Consider the following 22,357-nt stretch of genomic DNA (forward strand, 5'->3'; position numbering starts at 1 on the left):
AAACATGATTTTTACGGACATTTTGGCCCATCGTTCCGTGAAACACAAAATTCAGTAACACTACGTTTCGAGATCTGCAATCCTGATCTCTTCTTCAGGTAAAAACTAAACCTAATACATAATTACAATCTAAGTTAAAATAAACAAATCATTACCCGGAGCGTTGTGACCCGCCTAAGTCAGGAAATCACAACCACCATGTTGTGTGTCAACTCCACTAACTCTGAAAACACAAAACATGCACTTAATAAAAAAACTAAATACCACCCCCCCCCCCCCCCACCCCCCCCCCCCCCCACCCCCCCCCCCCCCCACCCCCCCCCCCCCCCACCCCCCCCCCCCCCCACCCCCCCCCCCCCCCACCAGTCTTGAGTTGGTCAAAGAGCTTAAACAATTTATTGATTTCTTTACGACCGAGTGTGATTTTATTATATTAATTAATTATCCCATGGACTAATTTTCCTCAGACTTGATAAGGAAACCACTAATGAATTTTTTAAAATGTTTTTGTGTTGGGCTTTATTATAAGAAAATACTTTTTAAACTGAGCTCAATCTTTCTTGAAAAAATACAACTAACAAAAAATGTACTATATACAGAATGTTTTGTGAAAAATTTTAACATTGTATGATCTAGACGACTGATATAGTAAAAACATCATGTAATGAGTGCATTGTATTTATTAAAATATTGTTTGTATAAGTAAATAATATAATTTCAAATTAAAATTAATAAATTATTACATAAGTTATCATTTCTAACTATAATAAAAAAAATGATTGAAAATTTATTTACATTTTGTGTAGTCTCACATGTGTTGCTACAGACATAAGTGGTTTTGTTGGACTTTGAAAAGGCCGATCCGTCTTTTTATCCTTCATTTTAACCTCCGTTACTACTTCTCCATGCACATTTTTTAACGCAATAGGAACTCTAGTTTCAAAACAATTATCCACGCAGTTGTGACTATTCTGTGTCGGATTTTTAGTGTTTCCCTACGTTCAAGTCGTTCCGTACACGAGACAGTAAATCTGACGTTATACACTCCTTGTCTGCACCTTTGGAAGGCGCTATCACATCTGTAGAGTGAACAGGTGCCTCACTAAATGTCTGCGGCCAATAAGATTGTTTTGAACTCAAAGTCAACTGGTTTGCCGGATGATTCTTGAATCTCTCGAGCCAGTAACCTTTCTTGGATGGAGTTAAGCTTCTTGAAAATCTGTTTAGATTAGATTCTTCTTGAGAGCACTGAAGGTTACTTGGGAGTTTGGGGAAAATGCTTGGCTCACATTTGTCTTTTATTGTACCTCCCTGACGGCAATGGCAATTGTTTGACTGCGCAGATGTGGAATTTGTATTTACATTAGCTTGAAATCGCTTGTATCCAAGATTCGCGTCATTGATTACAAACTGGTTTTCTCCCGGTTGTTGTTCTTTATGGTTTAACATATAGTGAATCCAACTGCAATACTTGCAGGTTTTGCTGTCGTGATTACTCTTACAAGTTTGCAGGTGATTTCCATTGTGATCCATTGCTTCACCAGTTCTTTTCTTCCCCTTGTCACAGGATAATTTAATCTTATCCACGGCGTCCTCCAAGAGACATTCAACTCTGTCCTGTTTATTTTCAATTTTACCCGCTAAGTACGGTTTCTCAGAGTCACTCTTGCCTTCGGAGTCGGACCCACCACTAAGCTTGAAGAACCCTGTAAGGTGCCTGTCTTCGATTGTGAACTCCCCATCTTTATTACGCTTGAACGGTCCCGTCACACGCCCGTCCACAGTGAAGGGTCCACTTGGCAGAATATTTACGCTTTTGTTTGTTTCGGACGGCTCACTGTCTGTCGACTGACATGGGCAGCAGCAGCAGCAACTCTGTTCTGGTCAGATGTAACAAAACATCAGTCAACAACTACTTCATACTATTCTTATGAAATATGGTAATGTTGCAGTTATCCAACCTTTGACTGTGTATCCAACATTAAGTTTGATCTGATATAATATGTTGAATATACATATACAAGGTGTAAATTAAGTCCTCATACGCCTGGATATATTCCAAACGGACTGAGATATCGATGTACAACCTTCACCAAACTTTTTTGGAATTTTTGAATAATAAAAAAATTCCCCCCTTTTCAAAGGGGTACGGGAGGAACTTTAAATTTTCAAATTGTAATACCTATCTTGTGACATGTCATTTTAAAGGTCTATTTAATAGAAACACAATGACACTAAGAAAACACCTCTACGCCATTTAAAAATAATCTAAAGGGATAATGCCAATGTCTAGAGCATTTCCACACAATTTATGCGTGATATCTTTTAGTAAGACTGAGGTGCCCAGCTTATCGCTTTACGCAGTGATAATGTTTCTGGTATGCATAGTTTTGGTTCTTTGGTTCTTACATGGTTTGGTGTCTTAGGTGGTATTACAATGTAATGGGTTAGTTGCCCATACCTGTAAGTTTGCGGTTGTGCCCAATTGTGTTTCAATTGAATAGACCTTTAAAATGACTTCTAACAAGATAGGGTTTGCAATTTGAAAATTTAAAGTTAACCCCCCCCTGTATACCTCTTTTATAAGGTGGGGAATTTTTTTTATCATTCAAAAAATCCAAAAAAGTGTTTTAATAAGTATGGTGAAGGTTGTACATTGATATCTCAATCCGCTTGGAATATTTCCAGGAGTATGAGAACTTAATTTACACTATGTACATATAAAAATAAAAATAAATCGTAAATAAAAAAAATATATATATGTTATACTCGAAAGATATATAGTATCTAAGTATATATAGTAATATAGTACCATATATATATATAACGGGTAAGAAAGAACTGACTAGTTTTGAAATTATTAAGGATGTTTAAATGGAAGAGTAAAAACTCTTTGTTGCTGCTGAGTATACCGTGGATTTTTTCCTTTTCTACATTGTTAGTAAGGTTGGTACTACAAGTAAGGTGCTGTCCCACTGCAAACAACCTTAGATGCCTGTCCCAGCTATGGATGGGTTGAGAGCTGAGCCGATCGCATGGCCTCCAAGGACTTTTTTATGGGGTTACACCATGAACTTGGTGTATGGAGAAAACGATACGTGACTATGACAATCTTCATCTGATATACCCGATATGTTAATACCTAGAGGAGATCGAATACCGGTTGGATATCCGTAGGGCTAAAAATAGATTGCATATTGAGCCAGTTGTAAAGAACTTGATTATATTCCCCTTTCAATTTGTGTATTAGTCATAGAAATATGTACGTTCTACAATAAATAAAAGTTATTCAAAACAAGGGAGTCATTTTTTGGACATCCAGTATCTTACAGTACAGCACACATTACTGTAAATGTGCACAAATTCAAATATGATACAAAACAGTATTGTGTATCGAGAGATCTGGTTGCCACATGGTCTATGATGTTAACCGTGTGTCAAACTTTGAATTTGTATTTTTCTGTGATAGCCTAGAACAAATCTTTATTGGTGCTGTCCATCTTGTACTTTACTGACCCTCCCTTTTTCTGTTTGATATGATCCTTGCACAGGCCAGTGACTCATGAGAAGAGGCACAATAATGCTAAAAAGGGGATCAATCTCTCCATCATTTCACTAGTATAAGAGAGTTAGGAAATACAAGGCCAGTGGAGGACAGTGTATTCATTGGTCCACCTCTGCTTGTTTTACAAATATGATTTAGTTGCACCAAAGTCATTGTTCTCATCCTGTCTTTCCTATGCCATTTTAATACAGGGTCTGTTCAACAAGTATCGGGACTGGTTCGCTGTATCCACAACAGAGCGGGGGAGAGGGATCCGACCAGTTGGCTTCGGTAAAAGAGTTCTCCACCACTCAGGCGCACTTTAATTCAGTCGGCTGCGGGCATGCATTGAGACAGGAGGTGGATTTTTGTGACGTGTGATGATTTGCTCTCTTAGGATAAGAAGCTTATAAATTGCAGTTAGTCCTATAAGGACCTTAGTGCTGCTTCTGGAGTGGTATTCAAGATGGGTAAGGTTAGGTGGTAGGGGCTGCCTCCTATCGAGATCCATGAGGAAGAATTAGGGCACTATTCTCACAGTCATGTCCCCACGGAAGAATAGGAGATCAGCTCTGAACCAGCCTCTCCAGTCAAAGTAGGCAGGGGGTGGCACACCCTTGTTAAGACTAGCAAGAACCTCTGATACTTAGGGAACGAACCCCACCAACTCCAACAGTCATCTCCCACAGTAGACAACCTATCGAATTGCCCTTACACACCAGAATCTCAACATTTGTGTTTAGTGATGTGCCACTCCTTTTTTAAGTGACATCGGTTTTTGCTGTGCTCAGTGGTAAGTTTAACTGGAAGGTATATACCAGCCAGAAGTGATCCCGATAGGTTGTCCTTGAACTCATTAAACAGGCTTTTGGGGATGATGCCTGAAGCTGCTAAAGATTTGTTGAGTGGCATTAATCGTTTATAAGAAAGGGCGGGAGCTTGTCGAAGACGATTACAGCATCGGACACCCGACGACCACTCAAACAGATGCTTTTAAGTGGCCAAAGTGAAAACAGTTTTGGACCTAGTGAGGAGATTGGCCTTTCAGTTGGAACCTTTCACAACATTGTATCAGAGAATTGCGATGAGGAAAGTGGTGCAAAACTTATATAGAAGTTTTAAACGAGGAACAAAAACTGTCAGCGGGGTGAAACTTTCACAAGAAAATTTGGATTGTGTACAGGAAGATTAAGATTTTCTTGAAAACGTTATTACTGGCGATGAATCATGGGTGTTCCAGACTTTTTCATGTTTCCACGAATGAAAAGGAAAGTTTAACCGCGACCCCACACGGGGTTGTGCGTAGTGATCGGTTCGGCTCCATCGAGAGTATGTGAACAAGATAAAATAGATGCTTGTGCAGCTGATAAAGCACTGGTTATTTTTCCCTTAATTGCATTTCAAATAATGTTTACTTCACTTTTCAGTATCCACCAGTTTAACTAACACAAACAATAGAATCTCCTCACATCATATATAATGTTTACAAGCATAAACAATCTATACAGCTAGAATTTCATCTAAAATTATATATGGACTAAAATTAATTTAATGTAGAAAAAGGCGAAGATCTCTTGCATTCATTACTATTAGGGCACCATGAGATGCTACTGTTAACAAGAAATTATTTAATTAACTCCTAATGTTTTGTATCGGGTTGATCTAAAGTGAAATGGAATATTTATGTTTGTACGAGTTTGATCATGTTAATCTGTTTTAGAAACATAAAAAAGTTTATTAATCATGGTTAATTTGCAAAGCATGTAAGTCGTTGAAAACTGTTGAGGGAGTTAAAGATGAACAAATTTGACAGAATTCTACCCTGGATCTCAAAGGAAGAATGTACCTGTTTTATGAGAATGAAAACTTAAGACTTTGCCGCAAACTACAGCTTGAAACAAATACATTTTTAAACAATATTTTCTATAAATATTTAAAAAATTTTAATTTAAAAATTTCTAGAAATTTTTAGTATAGATAAAATAATATAATGACCTTCTATCCCAAATTGTACGGCTTGCATATTTAACAGTCTTTTTTTTAATACTATTAAACAGCTTGTTTAAGAAAGCTTAATCAATTTTCAAAACAAACTGTAGACACTACAATCTGGATGTTTCCCTTCACACTCATATGACCTCTAGACTTAGTAAATGCTCACTAGGGCAGTACTAACCCTAGGCTGAGGCTCCTGCCCCAGTAACTTCTCCCGGATGGTCCATCTCAAGTCGTTGTGCCGAGCCTCCCCTGGCAGCTTCTGTTGCTTCCACAGTTGCTGGTACTGGTGGTAGAGAGCCACTGGGTCACTACGTTGGGGAGCGGAGCCCGGCCTGGGCTGACCCGTCAGCTGCCATGTCCGGATAACTGTATCACAACAAGTATATTTATGTCTCCGACAAAAATAGATTTAAAGATTTATCTAGAGATCAAGGCTATATCTAGCAATATGAGAAAGTGGGAGTTAAATGTAAAAAACTGTCTTCCCACAAACTACCTTTGAAATGGAAAATGTTGATATCAAAATAAAATTTTCCAGGTGTAATAACATTTGACGAAATAATATCTATACTGGATTCACCGAATGTTGAGAGTAAAGTGCCACTTACCACTAACCTGACATGTGATAGACCGGTTCGCGCGTGGACAACAGCAGCACTAATTCAAACGTTGATTGTTTGTAATACATTTACAAGTGCTCATGTGATGTGAGGTTGAATTTATGTACTATCTTTAGGAATGTTTTCTTTTGTCATCAAAAGTGCAGGGTGGTGCCAAAAAAACCACCGAAGCCCACACTGATGGCCACAGGCAAGGCGCGTGGAATAGGAGGTGAGCCGGACAGGCGGAGCATGGTGGGGGTAGGGTATGCGTGACGTAGCCATAGTCCCTCGTGGCGCGGGTAGCCGGCAGGGGCCTTGAGCAGAAGATGAACAGTCAGTTACACGAGTATTGGTAGTGTGTCTATAGTGTGTCTGTAGCGGATTGTGTCGGTGAACGTATGTACTTACATGTTTCTAATTCATGTGTAAATAGTGTGAAATTAATAGTGAAATACCGGGAATGCAGTTTGCTGTTGCTACATGCAACAATTCATACTTCAAAACCAAAGAAAGGCTCGATGGTGTTTCTTATTTTCGCTTTCCTAAAGACGAAAGAGTTAGGAACATTTGGATACAGCGGTGTAAAAGAAAAGATGAAAATTTAACCCTGATACTTTGTATGTTTGCTCAGATCATTTCAAGACTGACGATTTTATAAGGAACATTCGTGGTGAAATTATGGGAAGTAAAAAGAAAGTAATTAAAAAAGATGTTATGCCATCAATAAAATGAATGCCTCTGGAAAGCGAGAAGAAGGTTGAAAGAAAGGATCGACTAAAAGAACGAGAAACCAAAGAAATTATTAAAAGTATTCTAGAAAAATCGCAAAGCGTGGATGAAACTAGTGATAATATATTGGGAGAATCAGGCAGACCCATTATTAACACAGGTACCGAGGAAAATGTTCACTACAAGTTAGAATACTTTAAAATTAAAGAAGCTTTGGAAAAGTGTAAGAATGAACAGTATGAAAAGAACGTCAAACTGGAGCAAGATTATAAAAACCTGAAAAATGAATTCACCCAGACCGTCTCAAAAGAAGTTCATCACATACTTAGTGGTGTGTTTTATAAAACACAGATTGAGTTAATTCTTAATAAAAAGAAAAAGGTAAAGGCATGGAGCTGTGAAGATATAACAAACGCATTTACTATAAGATACCTGAGTAAGAGATGCTACATTCATCTAAGAAATAAGATGGGTGTAGCAACGGTTTATACCAAGTATATCAACATTAATAGAATGGGCGTCGAAACTTAGCGTACACAGTGGAGTACTCGATGGTGTACTTAAATTTATGGAAGTAGCCTCAGTGACAATGAATACCCCTGGAGAAGCTAGTTTGTACTTCAGTTTGACGTAATGAAAGTCATGTTGATTTTTGAATATGATTCAGTAATGGGTCCTCATTCACAGGCACAAGTAATTATGGTAAGATCATTATTTGCTTCATGGAAGCAGCCTGTTTTCACTGAATTTGACCAAAAAATGACAAAAGCGTGTTTAGACCACATTATATCAAGACTTTATGCCATTGGATTTACTGTTGTTGCTGTCGTGTCTGACTGTGGAGGAGGAAATTTAGGTGTATGGAAAGAAGTTAAAGTCTCCTACAATAACAGCGTTCACTTTTCTAATATAACTAATAGGAATATTTATTTCTTTGCCGATATTCCTCATCTATTGAAATTGATCCGCAATTGGTGCATTGACGGAGGTTTTGTTATGTCGGATGGTAAAATGATATCTCCAGCACCAGTTAGGAAGCTTATAGAGAGCACAGATAAACTGGAGATATCGTCATGTCATAAATTAGCCAAAAAAACATGTCAACTGCGAGAAATTTCAAAGACAGAATGTCCAGTTAGCTGCCCAGCTGATGTCGAACACAACGGCTTGTGCATTGCGACTCTATGACGTATGTGATGAAGCGCTTCGAAAGAATGCTGCAAATTTTATTAAATCGACAAACAATTGGTTTGATGTAATGAATAGTAGAGTGCCCAACGCAACTTTAAATTTAATGTGTGGCTACGGTCTTCATTTAGAGGAGCAAAAACAAATTTTAGAACAGTACATGAAAATAATGGAGGAAATGAGTTGTATTGAAAAAAGTAAAAATCAGCAAGAAGCTTCGATTTTTCAAAACGATAAGAAAACGCTAAAACTGTTCCAGAAAGGCGTAATGTCTACAAAATCGTTAATGTTGCTATTTGATGACTTGAAGATCTTCAACATATCATATATTCTGAGATCGAAACTGAACCAAGACAGTTTGGAAAACTTTTTCCCTTGTAAGAGGAAGTGGTGGTTGCAATGACCATCCAACTCCTCTGGAGTTTCTTTACCGTATGAGGTTACTTATCCTCGGAAAAAATGAAACTTTAAGACGTAATTGTAATACCCAGCAAACGGACGGTGAGTTTATTGTTGGGAAGGTTTTAAAGAAAACCTGTGTTGTAGTTGAAAAAGTGAGTGCTCCAGAAACTGAAAGTGACAATGACATGGAAGTGGAAGAGGAACCTAATTGTGAGACAGATGAAAGGTTTGTCAACGTGGCGACACCGCAAATCCATGATACACCCGGACCTTCAAGTGCAGACATACCAATATCAGAAGAACTATCTACTGATGGCCTTAGTTATATAAGTGGGTGGATGGCTAGAAAATTAAAAAACAAGTATCCTGATTTAGGCCATTTTACATACAAAAGAAGCAATGAGGGGTCATGGGTTAGTGAGTTGTCTGCTGGAGGACTAACAGAAGCGACATTAGACTTTCAAAAAAACATTATTGAAATGGAAAAAGTATTCATAGCATTCACTGGCGAAAATATTCCCAACATACCTGGTGTTAAGCAAAAACTAAAAAAGAAGTTAAAAGAATTAGTCTGTGAAATATCGGACGAAATAATTGAGATATTTGCCAGAAGAAGAATACCACTGAGGGTGAAATATTTAAATAAACAGAGGTTAAATCAAAAATATTTTCAAAAATATAAAAAGTTACAAAAGTTAGCTGCCTAAACTTCAGACTTGAAACTCGACAATGCAGGTACAGATAGCGCGCTTGGTGAATGGCGTGCGGCTGACGCATGCGCAGAGAAGCCTATCCCCTCTTCGCCCGGCCACGTGGTGCAGTACAGTCACAGGTCGCATTCGTTTCGTTCAGTCTGTCTTCTGCTGCTCGTTATGTTTAGTAGTGTTTGACAAATTGTGATTGTTTTGTTTATGTGCGACAGTACGTTGTATTATTTTAGCAATTAGTGATGGCTGATCAATGCAACGAACTATTTAGTTCAAAATTAGTGAATAAAGTTAAAATTAGAGCCAAACTTGAGAAATAGTATCTAATGTGGCAAAAGTTATGAAAGCCGAAGCCGATTCTGACAGGTTTTTGATTGACGTTAAGAAAGTTAATGCGAGAGTAAGTGCTTTGCCACTGAAGTTTCAGAAAGGACAGTGACAAGGATTAAAAGCGAGAGGAAAAAAAGTTAGAAGAATCTGGCACATCTTTCGAAACGCCAAATAAAAATAGAATCTTACCTAAAAGAGTGACGGGGTTAGACGACTTTAATTTTGGTGTTGTCAGGCGTATTGTGGATAATTTTTTACCTCATTGAAAAACAACTTCCTACTCTAAAAGGTATACAAGAAAAAATGCGATAAGACATTAATTTTACAGGATCTAAAAGCAGTGTAAGCCGCATCTTGCGACTAATGGGCTGCAAGTGGAGGAAAACTGTAAATGTAAGCGATTAAGTAAAACGCTTAAAACTTTTAATAAGTTTTTGTTTGATGTTTTTAAATATCGCATTTAATTAGTAAGAATGTGCTGTAAAATACATGGGTAAAAGTTTAAATCATTACAAGGGTTTGCTAATGAAAACGGTAGGCTAAAAAAGAATTATGGCTGTAAAAAACCCGTATCTAATAGTATGTGGAATAAACAAAAGTATACGTCAAATTATATTAAATTATCGCTGCTATCAGAATACATGCATAAGCTTGACTATAAGGAGTTTGGAAACGGGCAAAGAACAGAGTGGACTGTACGTCTACCGCGACGGCACGGGAGGGGAAAATGTAGGGGGGAGAAGTCTGAGTCTCTCGCTCGCTTCCCTCCCTACGCGCCAAGCACGGTGCTACGGTCTGTAATTATATGTTTTGTATTAGTTACACTTTGTATTAAAAAAATTGTATTTTGTATTTTAAAATACTGATGATTGTTAAACTGAATTAAAATTCCATTATAAAGCAAGAAGTAAATATTTTTCTTTTTAAAATATGAAACTGAATAGATGGTTTTAGTTTGATACCCACTATTGAGATGTTAACACTACTTATTACACAACCGTATTCATAATGCAAAGTTATTATTAGACTTCAATTATCTGTTTATTTTCAGGAACTCCAAATTCTTTACTTTTGAAGATGGATGGATTAGAAACATTTTCATCACAAACTTGCCTTAAACGGACAAGTAATAGCAGATAGATGGAAGATTAACAAAATAAACTCAGCCTTGAGATTAGTTTAACAGCGAAGTACAATGTAATGTTTTCTTGTAATTATGTAAATAGCCATAATATGAAATATAAAGTACTTATTAATTACGAACTTGCATATTTTTATTGCGACTGCCTATGATAATACAGATAAGGCCTTGTGGCCGGGTTACTGTGTTGAGTCAGCGAAGCTACGAGAATGAAACTGAAGTATGTGAAATGCGGGGCCGGACCAGGACTGCAGCGTCTGGGACTGCAACTACGTCACGGCACGGCGGTAGAGGTGGGGGAGCCGTCTGTCCGGCCCACCTCCTATTCCACGTGCCTTGGGCCACAGGCATTTCCGATCGGTACTTTCCGACCCTAGACCACGTGCCTTATTGTCCAACATAATCTGCCGTCAGAAAGTTAGACGATCTGACATGTGGGGCCATCAGTGTCGGGACTTCTGGCAAATAAAGAAAATCAACCTTCGAGATAGTATCCAAATTAAAGCGCAGATCACTTGAGCTTAATATCAGGAAACTGAGCTTCGCTCGTTATTTTATCTCGTAAATCGTGTTTTGGGATTCATTTTATTATATACTTGTCCACAAATGATGAAACTATAAACTATAAATGTCATAACTATTTATTGTTCTGTCACTGTGGATACACAAAATTTCAAATGGTCCTAAGGCGTGCACAGCTACAGTAACGGCACATTTATATGTCGGTAAATAATTATTAAGTTCTAAAGCCCTACGACGTCTTCCATCTCAACGTCTTTGTTCTTCTAATCGGTATTCTCGTTGCTCGTCATTTTCAGAAGCTACACGTTGTGCCGCACGCTGCAACAAATCTTGCAGACGTCGAAACATCTAAATCATGAGACCTTTCTGCTTCTATAATGTTAGTTAAGGTTTGCAGGCATTTGACTTTAGCAGTACATGTGGGACAAAGTATACGAAATAGATAAATAGATTTAATTTTTAAATGAGTGAAATTATCCATCAACTTATATTACAATCAAAATTTCCTTTCGGTTTGAACCTTCGTTAATTTACACAAAAACTGTTATTTTTACTCCGGCATTTCTGATGAAACATCAGCTGTGAGGATTGGTTTGATACTCTCATGATACATCAGATGTCATTTACCTAGCTAGATCGTTTTCTCGCCCCCCAAACCCGCTGTAAAATAAATTTCATGAAAATCGTTGGAGCCATTTACGAGATTCAGATTATATATATATATATATATACAAGAATTGCTTGTTTAAAGGTATTAGATATTTAACTCTGGTACTGCTAGTAACATATTCATGACAGCCAAATCTAAACATACTAAGATAGCAAAATAACAAGAAGTAGACAAGGACAGAGTGGCCGTCTATTCGCCAACATCGCTTCCTTTTGGGATGTAGAAAACAAGTACCAATTATCATAATGACATGTAAATTTCACTGATAGTCAAATAAAGTGTTTTTTCTAATAATGTAGTTTTTTTAGCCCCGGTAAGAAAAACTGTTCCAAAAATAATTGCCCTCGGATAATACCAAAGTACCCAAGTTTCTATTTATAACATAGCTTTAAACTTTAACTCATGTTTTAAGCAAAGCTTCAGATGTGTGGCCAGCAGCTACCCTATGTGTCCTCTGGAATAGGAAACAATTATGACCTGAAATAACTTACATGAAGATTTGGGTCTAGGAGGAGCTAAGTTTTCTTTGGTCGGTCTTGTTTTTGGTGCCTGTTCATCACTATTTTCTTCACAGCATTTGCAGCCAATTCTTCTCCAAAGACAATCACCTGAAATTATTAAAGTGTAAAAAAATCTACAACTTTAATACAGCTAAAAAGATCATTCATTTTTAAGGTACATATCCTGAAACAATTTTTAAACATTTGGGACACTTCGCGCAACCCAAACCTATCACCACTAACATAACTTGATATTTATGAAGGCTACAGAGTTTCAACCCTTTCCACCAAAGAGAAGTGTAAGTTCTGTAATGCAACAAAGATGCACCAGCTCTGATGACAGACCAGATCCAACAAATCCAATCTCATCTTTTCACTGTGACTGTATTTAGAAAGACATAATTTTTTGAATGGCCACTAGAGAGTCTGCTTTCTGTACACTACTTCAGAATCATATGAATATGGTGTCATTGCTACATGAATGTTACATATTGAAATGTCAGTTTTCTGGTTGCTTGGTTTACAAAAGTCCTGATTCACAATCTGGGTGGGACCAATAACAAAACTAACCAATTCCTAATTTATTGGCACTAAACTATCCCTAGTGATATGCAATTTATTTATATAGTTTATTAACATTCTAAGAGTGAAATAGACCACGCCATTAAAAGCTATCTAGACTATATTATTATATTGAATTTTATACGTAATCCGTTAAGCTCATACTGCAATGATAATTTGTTGTTTCTTCATTTAGGATCTCAAGGATATGACAAACTGTTTTAATAGATGATTTTAGTCTAGTACAGTCCATTCCCATTATCCAGGGTGGAACTACGATGCACGTCCAGAAAGTAAGTGTACTGGTACTCTCACAGCTGTAGGGAATACTTTTTCAACATGTTGGCAACACTGCCGCTTAGCCTGACCCCTCCCCTTGAAAACAAGACCAAATCGAGGGTAGTGTGTTGAAAAATCTTGACGCAGTAGTAGCAATTCTTGCGAAAAATGTCGATCATATCTCCCGCCAAGTGCGAAATTTGTGCCGTCATTCGCTACCTCGTTGTGAAGGGAAAAGCTCTGATTGAAATTTTAAATGGAGCTATGAATCGTACGACTGTGTACAAGTGATGTAGCGAGTTTAAAAGTGGCCGTACTTCCGTGCATGTCGATCAGAGGAGTGGAAGACCTTCAATTGTGACTGACAAACTTGTGGAAAAAATCGAGATTGCGGTCCGTGACAATCGCAGATTGACGTTAGATGAACTGTCTGCGATGTGTCCGCAAATCTCCAAATCCCTGGATACACGAAACAATCACAGAAACTCTCGGATATCGGAAATTGTCTGCGAGGTGGGTTCCAAAACAGCTGACTGAACAACACAAGTTGAATTGAGTGCAGAGCTCAAAAGAGTTTTGGAACGCTATGAACTTGAAGGCAATGATTTTCTCTACTATATGCTTACTGGAGACGAATCTTGGATTGCCCACTACATGCCTGAAACTAAGAGGCAGTCTCAGCAATGGTGTCACATTTTGTCACCCTCCGCCAAGAAATTCAAAACCACAATTTCAGCCAAAAAACTCATGGCATCCGTGTTTTGGGAGCATAAAGGCATAATTTTTATTGAATATCTACCTCATTGGGAGACCATTAACATGGCAAGATACTGTGAGACGCTAAAAAAATTTAATCGGGTGATTCAGAATAAGAGGAGGGGCATGCTGACGAAGGGAGTCTGCCTGCTGCACGACAATGTCAGACCTCACACGTCCAACGCCACAAAGCAACTCCTGGACTCTTTTGGATGGGACGTTTTAACCACCCCCCCTTATTCCTCTGACCTGGCCCCTTTAGGGTTCCATCTCTTCACTTCCCTGAAGATGCACATGAGTGGAAACAAGTTTTCAAGGGACGAGGAGGTGAAGAGGGAGGTGGAGAAGTGGGTGAAAGAGCTGGCGGGAGACTTCTTCAAGGCAGGCATGAAGAAATTGATCCCGTGGCTCATCGAGAGAGATGGTGACTATATCGAAAAATAACTTACATATGTACAAGTGTAACCAAGTATGTTTTTATTTTAATAAATTTTGTTTAACCCTACATAAATTCAATACACTTACTTTCTGGACGTGCCCCCAGCCCCCTTTTACACAGAATCCCAGCTGAGTGAGATCATCCAAAGGAATGTGAACAAGAACAAGGCTGATAACTTGGAATTTAGATTCTGATAAAACATGTGATTACAAATTATATCCCTGTTGAAAAATCATTTTAATTTATAACAGTAAGCTCACAAACATTATATTTGTCATATTACCTTATGAAAAAACAAAAATAATCACTTTTCTAAAACATACTACTTTTTAATTAAGACTCATTGCAACTATTGTAGTACTTAAATACTTTTACTACGTTCATTTCTTTCAGAGAATATACATAACAGATTAACCTAATCCCAAATACTAAAATGAGGGGATATGCCTCTCAAAAAACTCACATGATTTTGATTGTCTTGCAGCAACCTTTGAATGGTCAGAAGCTTTGTCTTTCATGACATTTTCCTTTTCCTGATTCTTCAGAGCAATTCGTTTGGTACACTCTCGCAAAACTCTTCGCGCAGGAGCCAAGGACGACTCAGAAGAACTGGAGGACACCTCTTCTGTATCTTTACAATGCAATCCTCCTGGAAAAAACAAACTAGGTGCTATGCTCTTTGCTTTCAAATATCTAAATAAATACAAAATTAATTTAATTAATAATAACTCAATAACTCGTTTAGTCAACCAAAGTAACACAATTACATGCATTGGTCATGTCAGATAACTTCTTACAACAGATTACAATCATCCATAAAGTAACTAAAATGACTTGAATGAACTCTTAATATATTATAAAACTACCAGGTTGTCCAATTAGCCGTCAGTCAGGAATGTACGGACGCTGTAAAAACATTTTTCAAGGAGAAATAACTTAAACCTTTTTAAAAATATTAAATGGTTTGAATCTGTTTTGAGGTTCCATAGGGTGTTTGCTAAACAGATTAATTGCATTGTAACGAAGATGTTTTTGGAAGGCAGTTGTGTGATGTGCAGGGATTTGAAGGCTGTTAGAAATTCTTGAATTATACTGATGGTTACGAGGAATTCTGAAATGTTCAATGTATTGGGTTAGAAAAGATAAGAGTTTCGTAAATATGACGCCTATTAATTGAAAAAATTATTCTGATTGCTCTTTTTTGTAGGTGGAACAGAAACAATGCCCTTATGTTCTCACACTCCCATATGGGCAGAGCATAGACGAGATGCAGGTAAACGAGTCCATAATAGGCAAAAAGAAGATCATCAGAGTTACATGATTTTGCTAAGGTGCAAATGGCAAATATTCCTGCGCTCCCTTTGTTGAATACATTTTGAATATGGTTGTGAAATTATATTGTTAATCGAGTGGATACGAATTTTATCTAGATATAAACTAAAATTAGGAGCGGATTTTTCAGAAATGTGAAAGTTTTTATGTTCATATCTTTAAATAGTGCAAATATTGTTCATTAAAAAAATGTGTTGGTTCAACTGAGAAAAGACAGTTGATACACAATTGTCATGTTGCACCTATAACTGTAGTTTTTTTTCCTAGCAACTGGAACAAGACAGATGGTACAATGAAATCATGCTCCACCTGTAGTTGTAATTTGTTTCCTAACAACTGGAACAGGATAGATGGTACACTGAAATCATGTTCCACCTGTAGTTGTAATATGTTTCCTAGCAACTGGAACAGGATAGATGGTACACTGAAATCATGTTCCACCTGTAGTTGTAATATGTTTCCTAGCAACTGGAACAAGACAGATGGTACACTGGAATCATGCTCCACCTGTAGTTGTAATATGTTTTCTAGCAACTGGAACAAGACAGATGGTACACTGAAATCATGCTCCACCTGTAAGTTGTAATTTGTTTCCTAACAACTGGAACAGGATAGATGGTACACTGAAATCATGTTCCACCTGTAGTTGTAATTTGTTTCCTAACAACTGGAACAGGACAGATGGTACACTGAAATCATGCTCCACCTGTAGTTGTAATTTGTTTCCTAGCAACTGGAACAGGACAGATGGTACACAGAAATCGTGCTCCACCTGTAGTTGTAATTTGTTTCCTAGCAACTGCAACAGGACAGATGGTACACTGAAATCATGCTCCACCTGTAGCTCTCTGGTTTGGATCTACTTGATTACCTCAGAGAACTTTAGTGACAATACCTTATAACAGATACGATATTAAAATAAAAATTAACCAATCACTTGATGCTGTAAAATGACTTCCTAGGTTATACCTGAGTGGTGACGGTGTTTTCGCTGTTGAGTTGGTGGTGGAGGGGGAGGTGGAGATGGAGGACTCAGCTGTGACGACTCATCAGTAGTGTTTGGTACTGTAGTGGAGTTCTCCTCATTCTGTTCATCTAAAGCTGCTGTTGTCTTCTTCTTCTTCTTTTTCTTTTTGTTGGCTTCATATATTATTAGCCTCTGCAAATCTGAAGAAAATAATTAACTTGTTAATCTAAGTAAAATAAAAGTTTGAACACTTTTAACCACTATTAGTATAGGACATTGGACTATACTATTCTGAAATGTTAGTAAATTGTATTAATTAGCTGTATGTCACATAGATTTAGAGCATTTATTTACTTTTTATTTTATTTTTATAACCTTAAGATAGGCTATTCTCAAAAATCCTAGTAAAATTCTGTGATGAGGGATTTTAATGATTTTGCAAGTCCATATTATTTTTAATTTTCATATTTCATGAATGGGCAAATGTAAAGCTTCATACAGAGTTCTATACAGAACCTTGGGACAGGCTGTTCTCCAAAATCTTAATGAGTGATTCTGTCAAGTGAGTGATTTTAAATGTTTTTACAAGTTCACATTTTTTCTAATTTCATATTTCATTAATAGGCGAATATAAAACATCATATAACGTCTTACACAGGACCTTGGGACAGGCTATTCTTCAAGATCCTCATTCATGAACGATTTTAATGTTCTTGCAAGTCCATATTGTTTCTATTTTACACAATAAAAATTCAATCACTTACCACTAATGAAATCATCTAACATTGATGTGGTGATATTGCAGTAGCCCATCTCGACAAGGTGCATCAACACTTCTTTAGGGTCCAAGTCCAAATCAGAACTCATGATTAATTGCTGTGGAACACTCGGTCTCTGGAAATCTAAAAAGTTATAAATTATTACACATCTGAAGCTTTGATCTGAGACATCATATTATAATCAACCATATCAATTTAGCAATTTTTCAATACCTTGCTAAACCAGTGTATATTAAATGTTACAGTATTAATGTTATAAACTGAAATTTATTACTGAATGTAAAACAAGCATAGACTGTCAATCACTATAATAAACATGACCATTCACACTTTAATTATAAAATTCAACAAGTAGGTCTACATCAATACCTAACTATACCTTATTTATTTGTTGAGGATATTATAAGTAACAGTAATCCATATAATAGTTACCACTGCTCTACCAGGTTTTAACTAAATTAATGTATTGCTGTCTCTTATCTACAACAAGAGGGATGGATAAAAGTGAATTTAAAAATCAGAATATACTGCAACTTAAAGCAGGTCATGTCAGAATCAATAAATTACAACTTGTCTCTATACCAAGAGTTTTAAGGGTTTTAAGAAGGCAAAAAACACTTGTCAAAGTGGCAAAAAAATAACTATTTCATATGTTTTTAAATCAGACATTTATTTCTCTTTAGGCCATGGTTGGCAACTAACATTTTAATGTTCATTATGGATCAATAGATATTAAAATGGCTATATGCTTATAAAAATAGTACAGTCAGTAGATCCAAGTTAAACACTGACAAGGACTAGGGCAGTAGTTTATTTTAAGGAAAACTAATATTAGGGTAACAACAATATTAAAAAATACAACAATAATAGAATATTAATCAACAGTACGTTGAAATGCCAACAAAATATTAATTCAACATTATAGATGAATAAAAGGCAATCTATAAGTAGGCATGTAAAAACAACAACAACAATCCAAGTGAGGTAATTCATTTTAAAACATCAGAGAGTTAACAAAAAAGAGTAAAATTAAAATATACGATTTCAACATAAGACAAATTCATGTACATAGAATAAACGTGGTTCTTCTTCTTCTTCGATGGGGCGGCCTATTGCCATGCACTTAAGCCTCAAGGGCCTTTTGCGCACCCCTGAAGCACACCATGAGGCCTACCAGTCTATGATTTCAACAGTTCCAAAACCGCCGAAAACAACCTATCAGGTCCTCCTGGAGAAATTCACCACAATTGTCAAAACTATCAAAGATGGTATACCGCACCCTTGCTATTGAACGACAATCAAAGAGCAAGAGTTCAGCAGTTTCATCCTGCTCATCACACATTCTACAGAGCAGGTCCTGAAGGATGCCGACTCTGTGAAGATGCTTCCTCAGGTGACCATGTCTCGTAAACATAACTCACATAAATTTCTTTAAAATCTAGTGTTCCAAAGGGGATGCTACAAATCCTAACTGGCTGAGCTTTTGTGAAAGGGCCAGTAAAATGTCATATCTATTAGTCTGCCTGTCCGCACCATATCACAAGAACGGACCAACACATACACTTGAAATTTTGCATGAAGCTTCACTTCAAAAGTCACAGGCAACACCAAGTTCAATGATGGTGCTTCATGGGATTTGGCTAAGCAATAGACAACAGTTTTATGTTGTTCAAAATTATAGGTACCGTTTACAAAATCATTTAGTAAATTTGCAAACGAACCGAGTTTGTTGTAGATGCTCATAATTCTAATTATTGAATTAATTAGTTATGTAATGTTTACATTAATTAATTTTTTAGTTGAACAAAAAAATACATAAAATACAAAATGTTGTTTGTTTTATTGTTACTTTGGTTGCAACAGCTTATTAGGACATAACGTAGAAATAACAAACTGGATATTTTGTTTACTGTAGAATATTACTATAGATATTCATAATTAATAATTGTGCAATCAGTTTTTTAAGTACAACAGAATAAAAGTATTCTTTAAAATGATGTTAATTCAAACAAAGTAAAATCATGTGTATGGTATTTGAGTAATGCCGCAAGTACAGAATGGCGATGTAAATGTGTTATTTGTGTTACAATGTATCAGATACGTTTTTTTCTTAAAAATAGTAAAAAGTTAGTACATACACTTTATAAATATACATAGCAAAGATAGTATTTTAGTTATGATTAAATTATAATAATTAAATATATTATAGAAGCCATACTATACTGTTATTTCAAATACCTATAAATTAATTTTATTCCACCTTTTAGTTTCAGAATTTTTAGACAATCAAGAATATCGATGATACGATAGGTACTCATACATATTGACGATTCAATAATCTCATAATTATCAATGATTTGATTGTTGTGGTGGCTGCTTGTTATACTGGAGCCATTGGATAGAGTACAATAAGCGAACCCGGTTTTAATATTGCTTAGTATAATCTTCGATACTTAATATTCGTACATCAAAAATAAGTCTATCTATCATATCAACATATCCATATTCATAATAACAAATAAAAATAATTAATATAATACGTATAGTGACAATCTCAAAAATAATAACGATCAAAAAAGTAATTAGAACTGGAACTAGAAAAAAGTCACAAACAATAACAAAATCATAACAATAAAAAAAACATGTACAGCAGAAAGTACGAAATATGCTAACTATTTGTATGTTTTCTCCTTGGTAGCTCTCTTTTTACTCGTCAAGCTGGGCAAGTTGTAATAGTGTAAGGTTTCTTAGATATCTAAGTCTAGGCCATAGTTTGTTTTTGTTGTTTTGTAATGTTATTGTTAAGTTTATATTTTTAAAATTGAGGCAGTAATAGCTGCAGAAAGGGCGTATAGATCTATACGCCCTTTTTGCGGAGATCATTTTATTCTTTTCTTTGCTTAACCACAAGTAAGTTAACTCATTAACCTTATAACAGTGTTGTGTTTTAGATTGTTAAAAATGTTAAGTATACTTAAAAACTATAAACAAGATATAGAAGCATCTGTTAAAGATAAAGGTGCTAAAAAGAAGTGTTCAGATATTAGGTACATTTGTACACCTGACTTGGTACATTTAAAATATTATTTTGTACTAACTTATCTTTGTAAAAAGGGCATATAAAAAAGTTGGTCTATGCAAGAAGGGCGTATGCACGAAATTACACAAAATCTACGAGTATATTGTAGCCTACATAATGTTTGTAAGTCCTACATGTCTTTATTCCTTATTAAATTTGCAACAAGAACAGTTTAAATATAAGTTGAATTTGTTTCAAACATCAAATGTGCAACTAAAGACATATTTCAAATTCATTTTTTTTCAAAAAACACTGTTTTTGCTTAAACGCCCTTTTAGCAGCTAGCGCCTCAGTTATAATGTATGAGATTCTTCTTGTTACGGTTATTTATAACTGTTATTGTATATGATTTTTACGTATCGAAGTTAGAGAGTATATCGAATTGTTCGATAAAAGCAATTGATTAACGAGTGTAGGCCGCTTATTAAAGTCTAACCTCGGTTGATTATATCGATGGTTATAATAAATTATAGGTACTTTGGGATTATAACCTACCGATCACACTTTCAGTATGAGGAACACAAAAATATAAATTTATAGAAACAAACATTATAGAACGAAAAAACAACTCTTTAATTACAAAATTACAAACACAACGATTATCAATTGTTAATGGGTTTCCTGTAACGCCCAGAATGCAGCAATATCAAGGATGAGTGAGTGTAGTGGATTTCCGCCTTCAGCCACAACTGCCGACCACCATATGTATTCAGCTAGGTATGAGTCAAGATGGTGTCGTGCTGTTCCTTGTTGTTTTTTATTATGCCATTTAGCTGAACACCACATTCGCTCAACCTGTTGAGTATTAGGACCGGTTTCCGGGACGACAATATTGTATCGATGGTTAACGGAAAAATGTTCAAAACCTGTTGCTTCTAATTCGGCCGTTTTGTAACTGCTCTCCAACAGTCCGAAACACGAAATATTGTTCTACGCTAATCTAGTAATCAGTAGAAGCAAAATGTCAAATAACCATTCATGTCTGGGTGTGGTCGGTATAGTCCCAAAGTACCTTAAATACGGTTTGATAATTTAAATATAAAAAACCGGGTTCGCTTATCGTACTCTACCCTAAGTTACTTCGCTTTTCTATCAGAGCTAAGACACCAAAATTAGATAGTCTGTGCTTGGCCATTTTTAATACAGGGAAATGACTTGATGTTCACTGCACAAAACTTAGAATCACTTGTCAGGACCACTCAATAGAGCTGCAGTGAAGAGGTTTAGTAGGCTATGCCTAATAAAACCATGATTGAGATATTGTAGATTCCTGAACGATATTGTCTAGTCCAGTTGCAATATTTACAACACTGTTATGAAACATCATGCATTACATTTTTCTGCCATGGCAAATACTAACTCGGAAACTAGACTATAATAGCCCTGTGCACTGATTTGTAGGTAATTGAACTTCAATCTAGGTTTTCTTGATACAATATTTTAAATTTCAGGTAAAATATGTTTCTATACTTAAATAGTAACACTAATAAGCTATCCCAACACAAATTGGCTTAATTTCACCAACAAAAGTTCGTACCTCCATAACCTCTAAGGGAACACTGAATACAAGGATTTATATTGATTTACGAAAAACAAATTCAACCTATGACTTAAAATCAACACTTTAATGGTTTAGGCTTTTCAGAGATAATCTATTTACTTACCACCGTTACATATAAATGAATTTGATCAGTAATTTACAATAAAACAAAACGTTAAAATACTAATACGAAAAAAGAGCACAAATACAAAACAGAAATTTAAACGAAAACGTCGGCCATTGCCAATGCCTTTAAAATATGAGGCAAAATATTAATACATGATCAGTACCT

The 22,357-nt window shown here is 36.1% G+C and overlaps 1 protein-coding gene across 3 annotated transcripts; it reads right to left on the reverse strand.

Annotated features, from left to right (window-relative positions):
- Nucleotides 1–661: 661 nt before the first annotated feature.
- On the reverse strand, nt 662–22,330 carry LOC124356596 (hydrolethalus syndrome protein 1 homolog). Of its 3 annotated transcripts, none has more exons than XM_046807690.1 (7): nt 22,190–22,330; nt 17,432–17,569; nt 16,670–16,867; nt 14,832–15,017; nt 12,325–12,441; nt 5,721–5,908; nt 662–1,875 (listed from the first exon to the last, which is right to left on the reverse strand). In XM_046807690.1, the coding sequence occupies exons 2-7, from the start codon at nt 17,532–17,534 to the stop codon at nt 985–987; spliced, it is 1,683 nt and encodes a 560-aa protein (XP_046663646.1). In that variant the 5' UTR covers nt 17,535–17,569; nt 22,190–22,330; the 3' UTR covers nt 662–984. The 3 variants fall into 3 exon arrangements, with proteins under 3 accessions (XP_046663646.1, XP_046663647.1, XP_046663648.1); XM_046807691.1 differs by lacking the exon at nt 22,190–22,330 and adding an exon at nt 22,063–22,153; XM_046807692.1 differs by having other exon boundaries at nt 1,675–1,880; nt 22,190–22,329.
- Between the last annotated feature and the right edge of the window lie 27 nt (nt 22,331–22,357).

The sequence above is a fragment of the Homalodisca vitripennis genome, chromosome 3 (genome assembly GCF_021130785.1).
Source record: "Homalodisca vitripennis isolate AUS2020 chromosome 3, UT_GWSS_2.1, whole genome shotgun sequence".
Taxonomy (NCBI): domain Eukaryota; kingdom Metazoa; phylum Arthropoda; class Insecta; order Hemiptera; family Cicadellidae; genus Homalodisca; species Homalodisca vitripennis.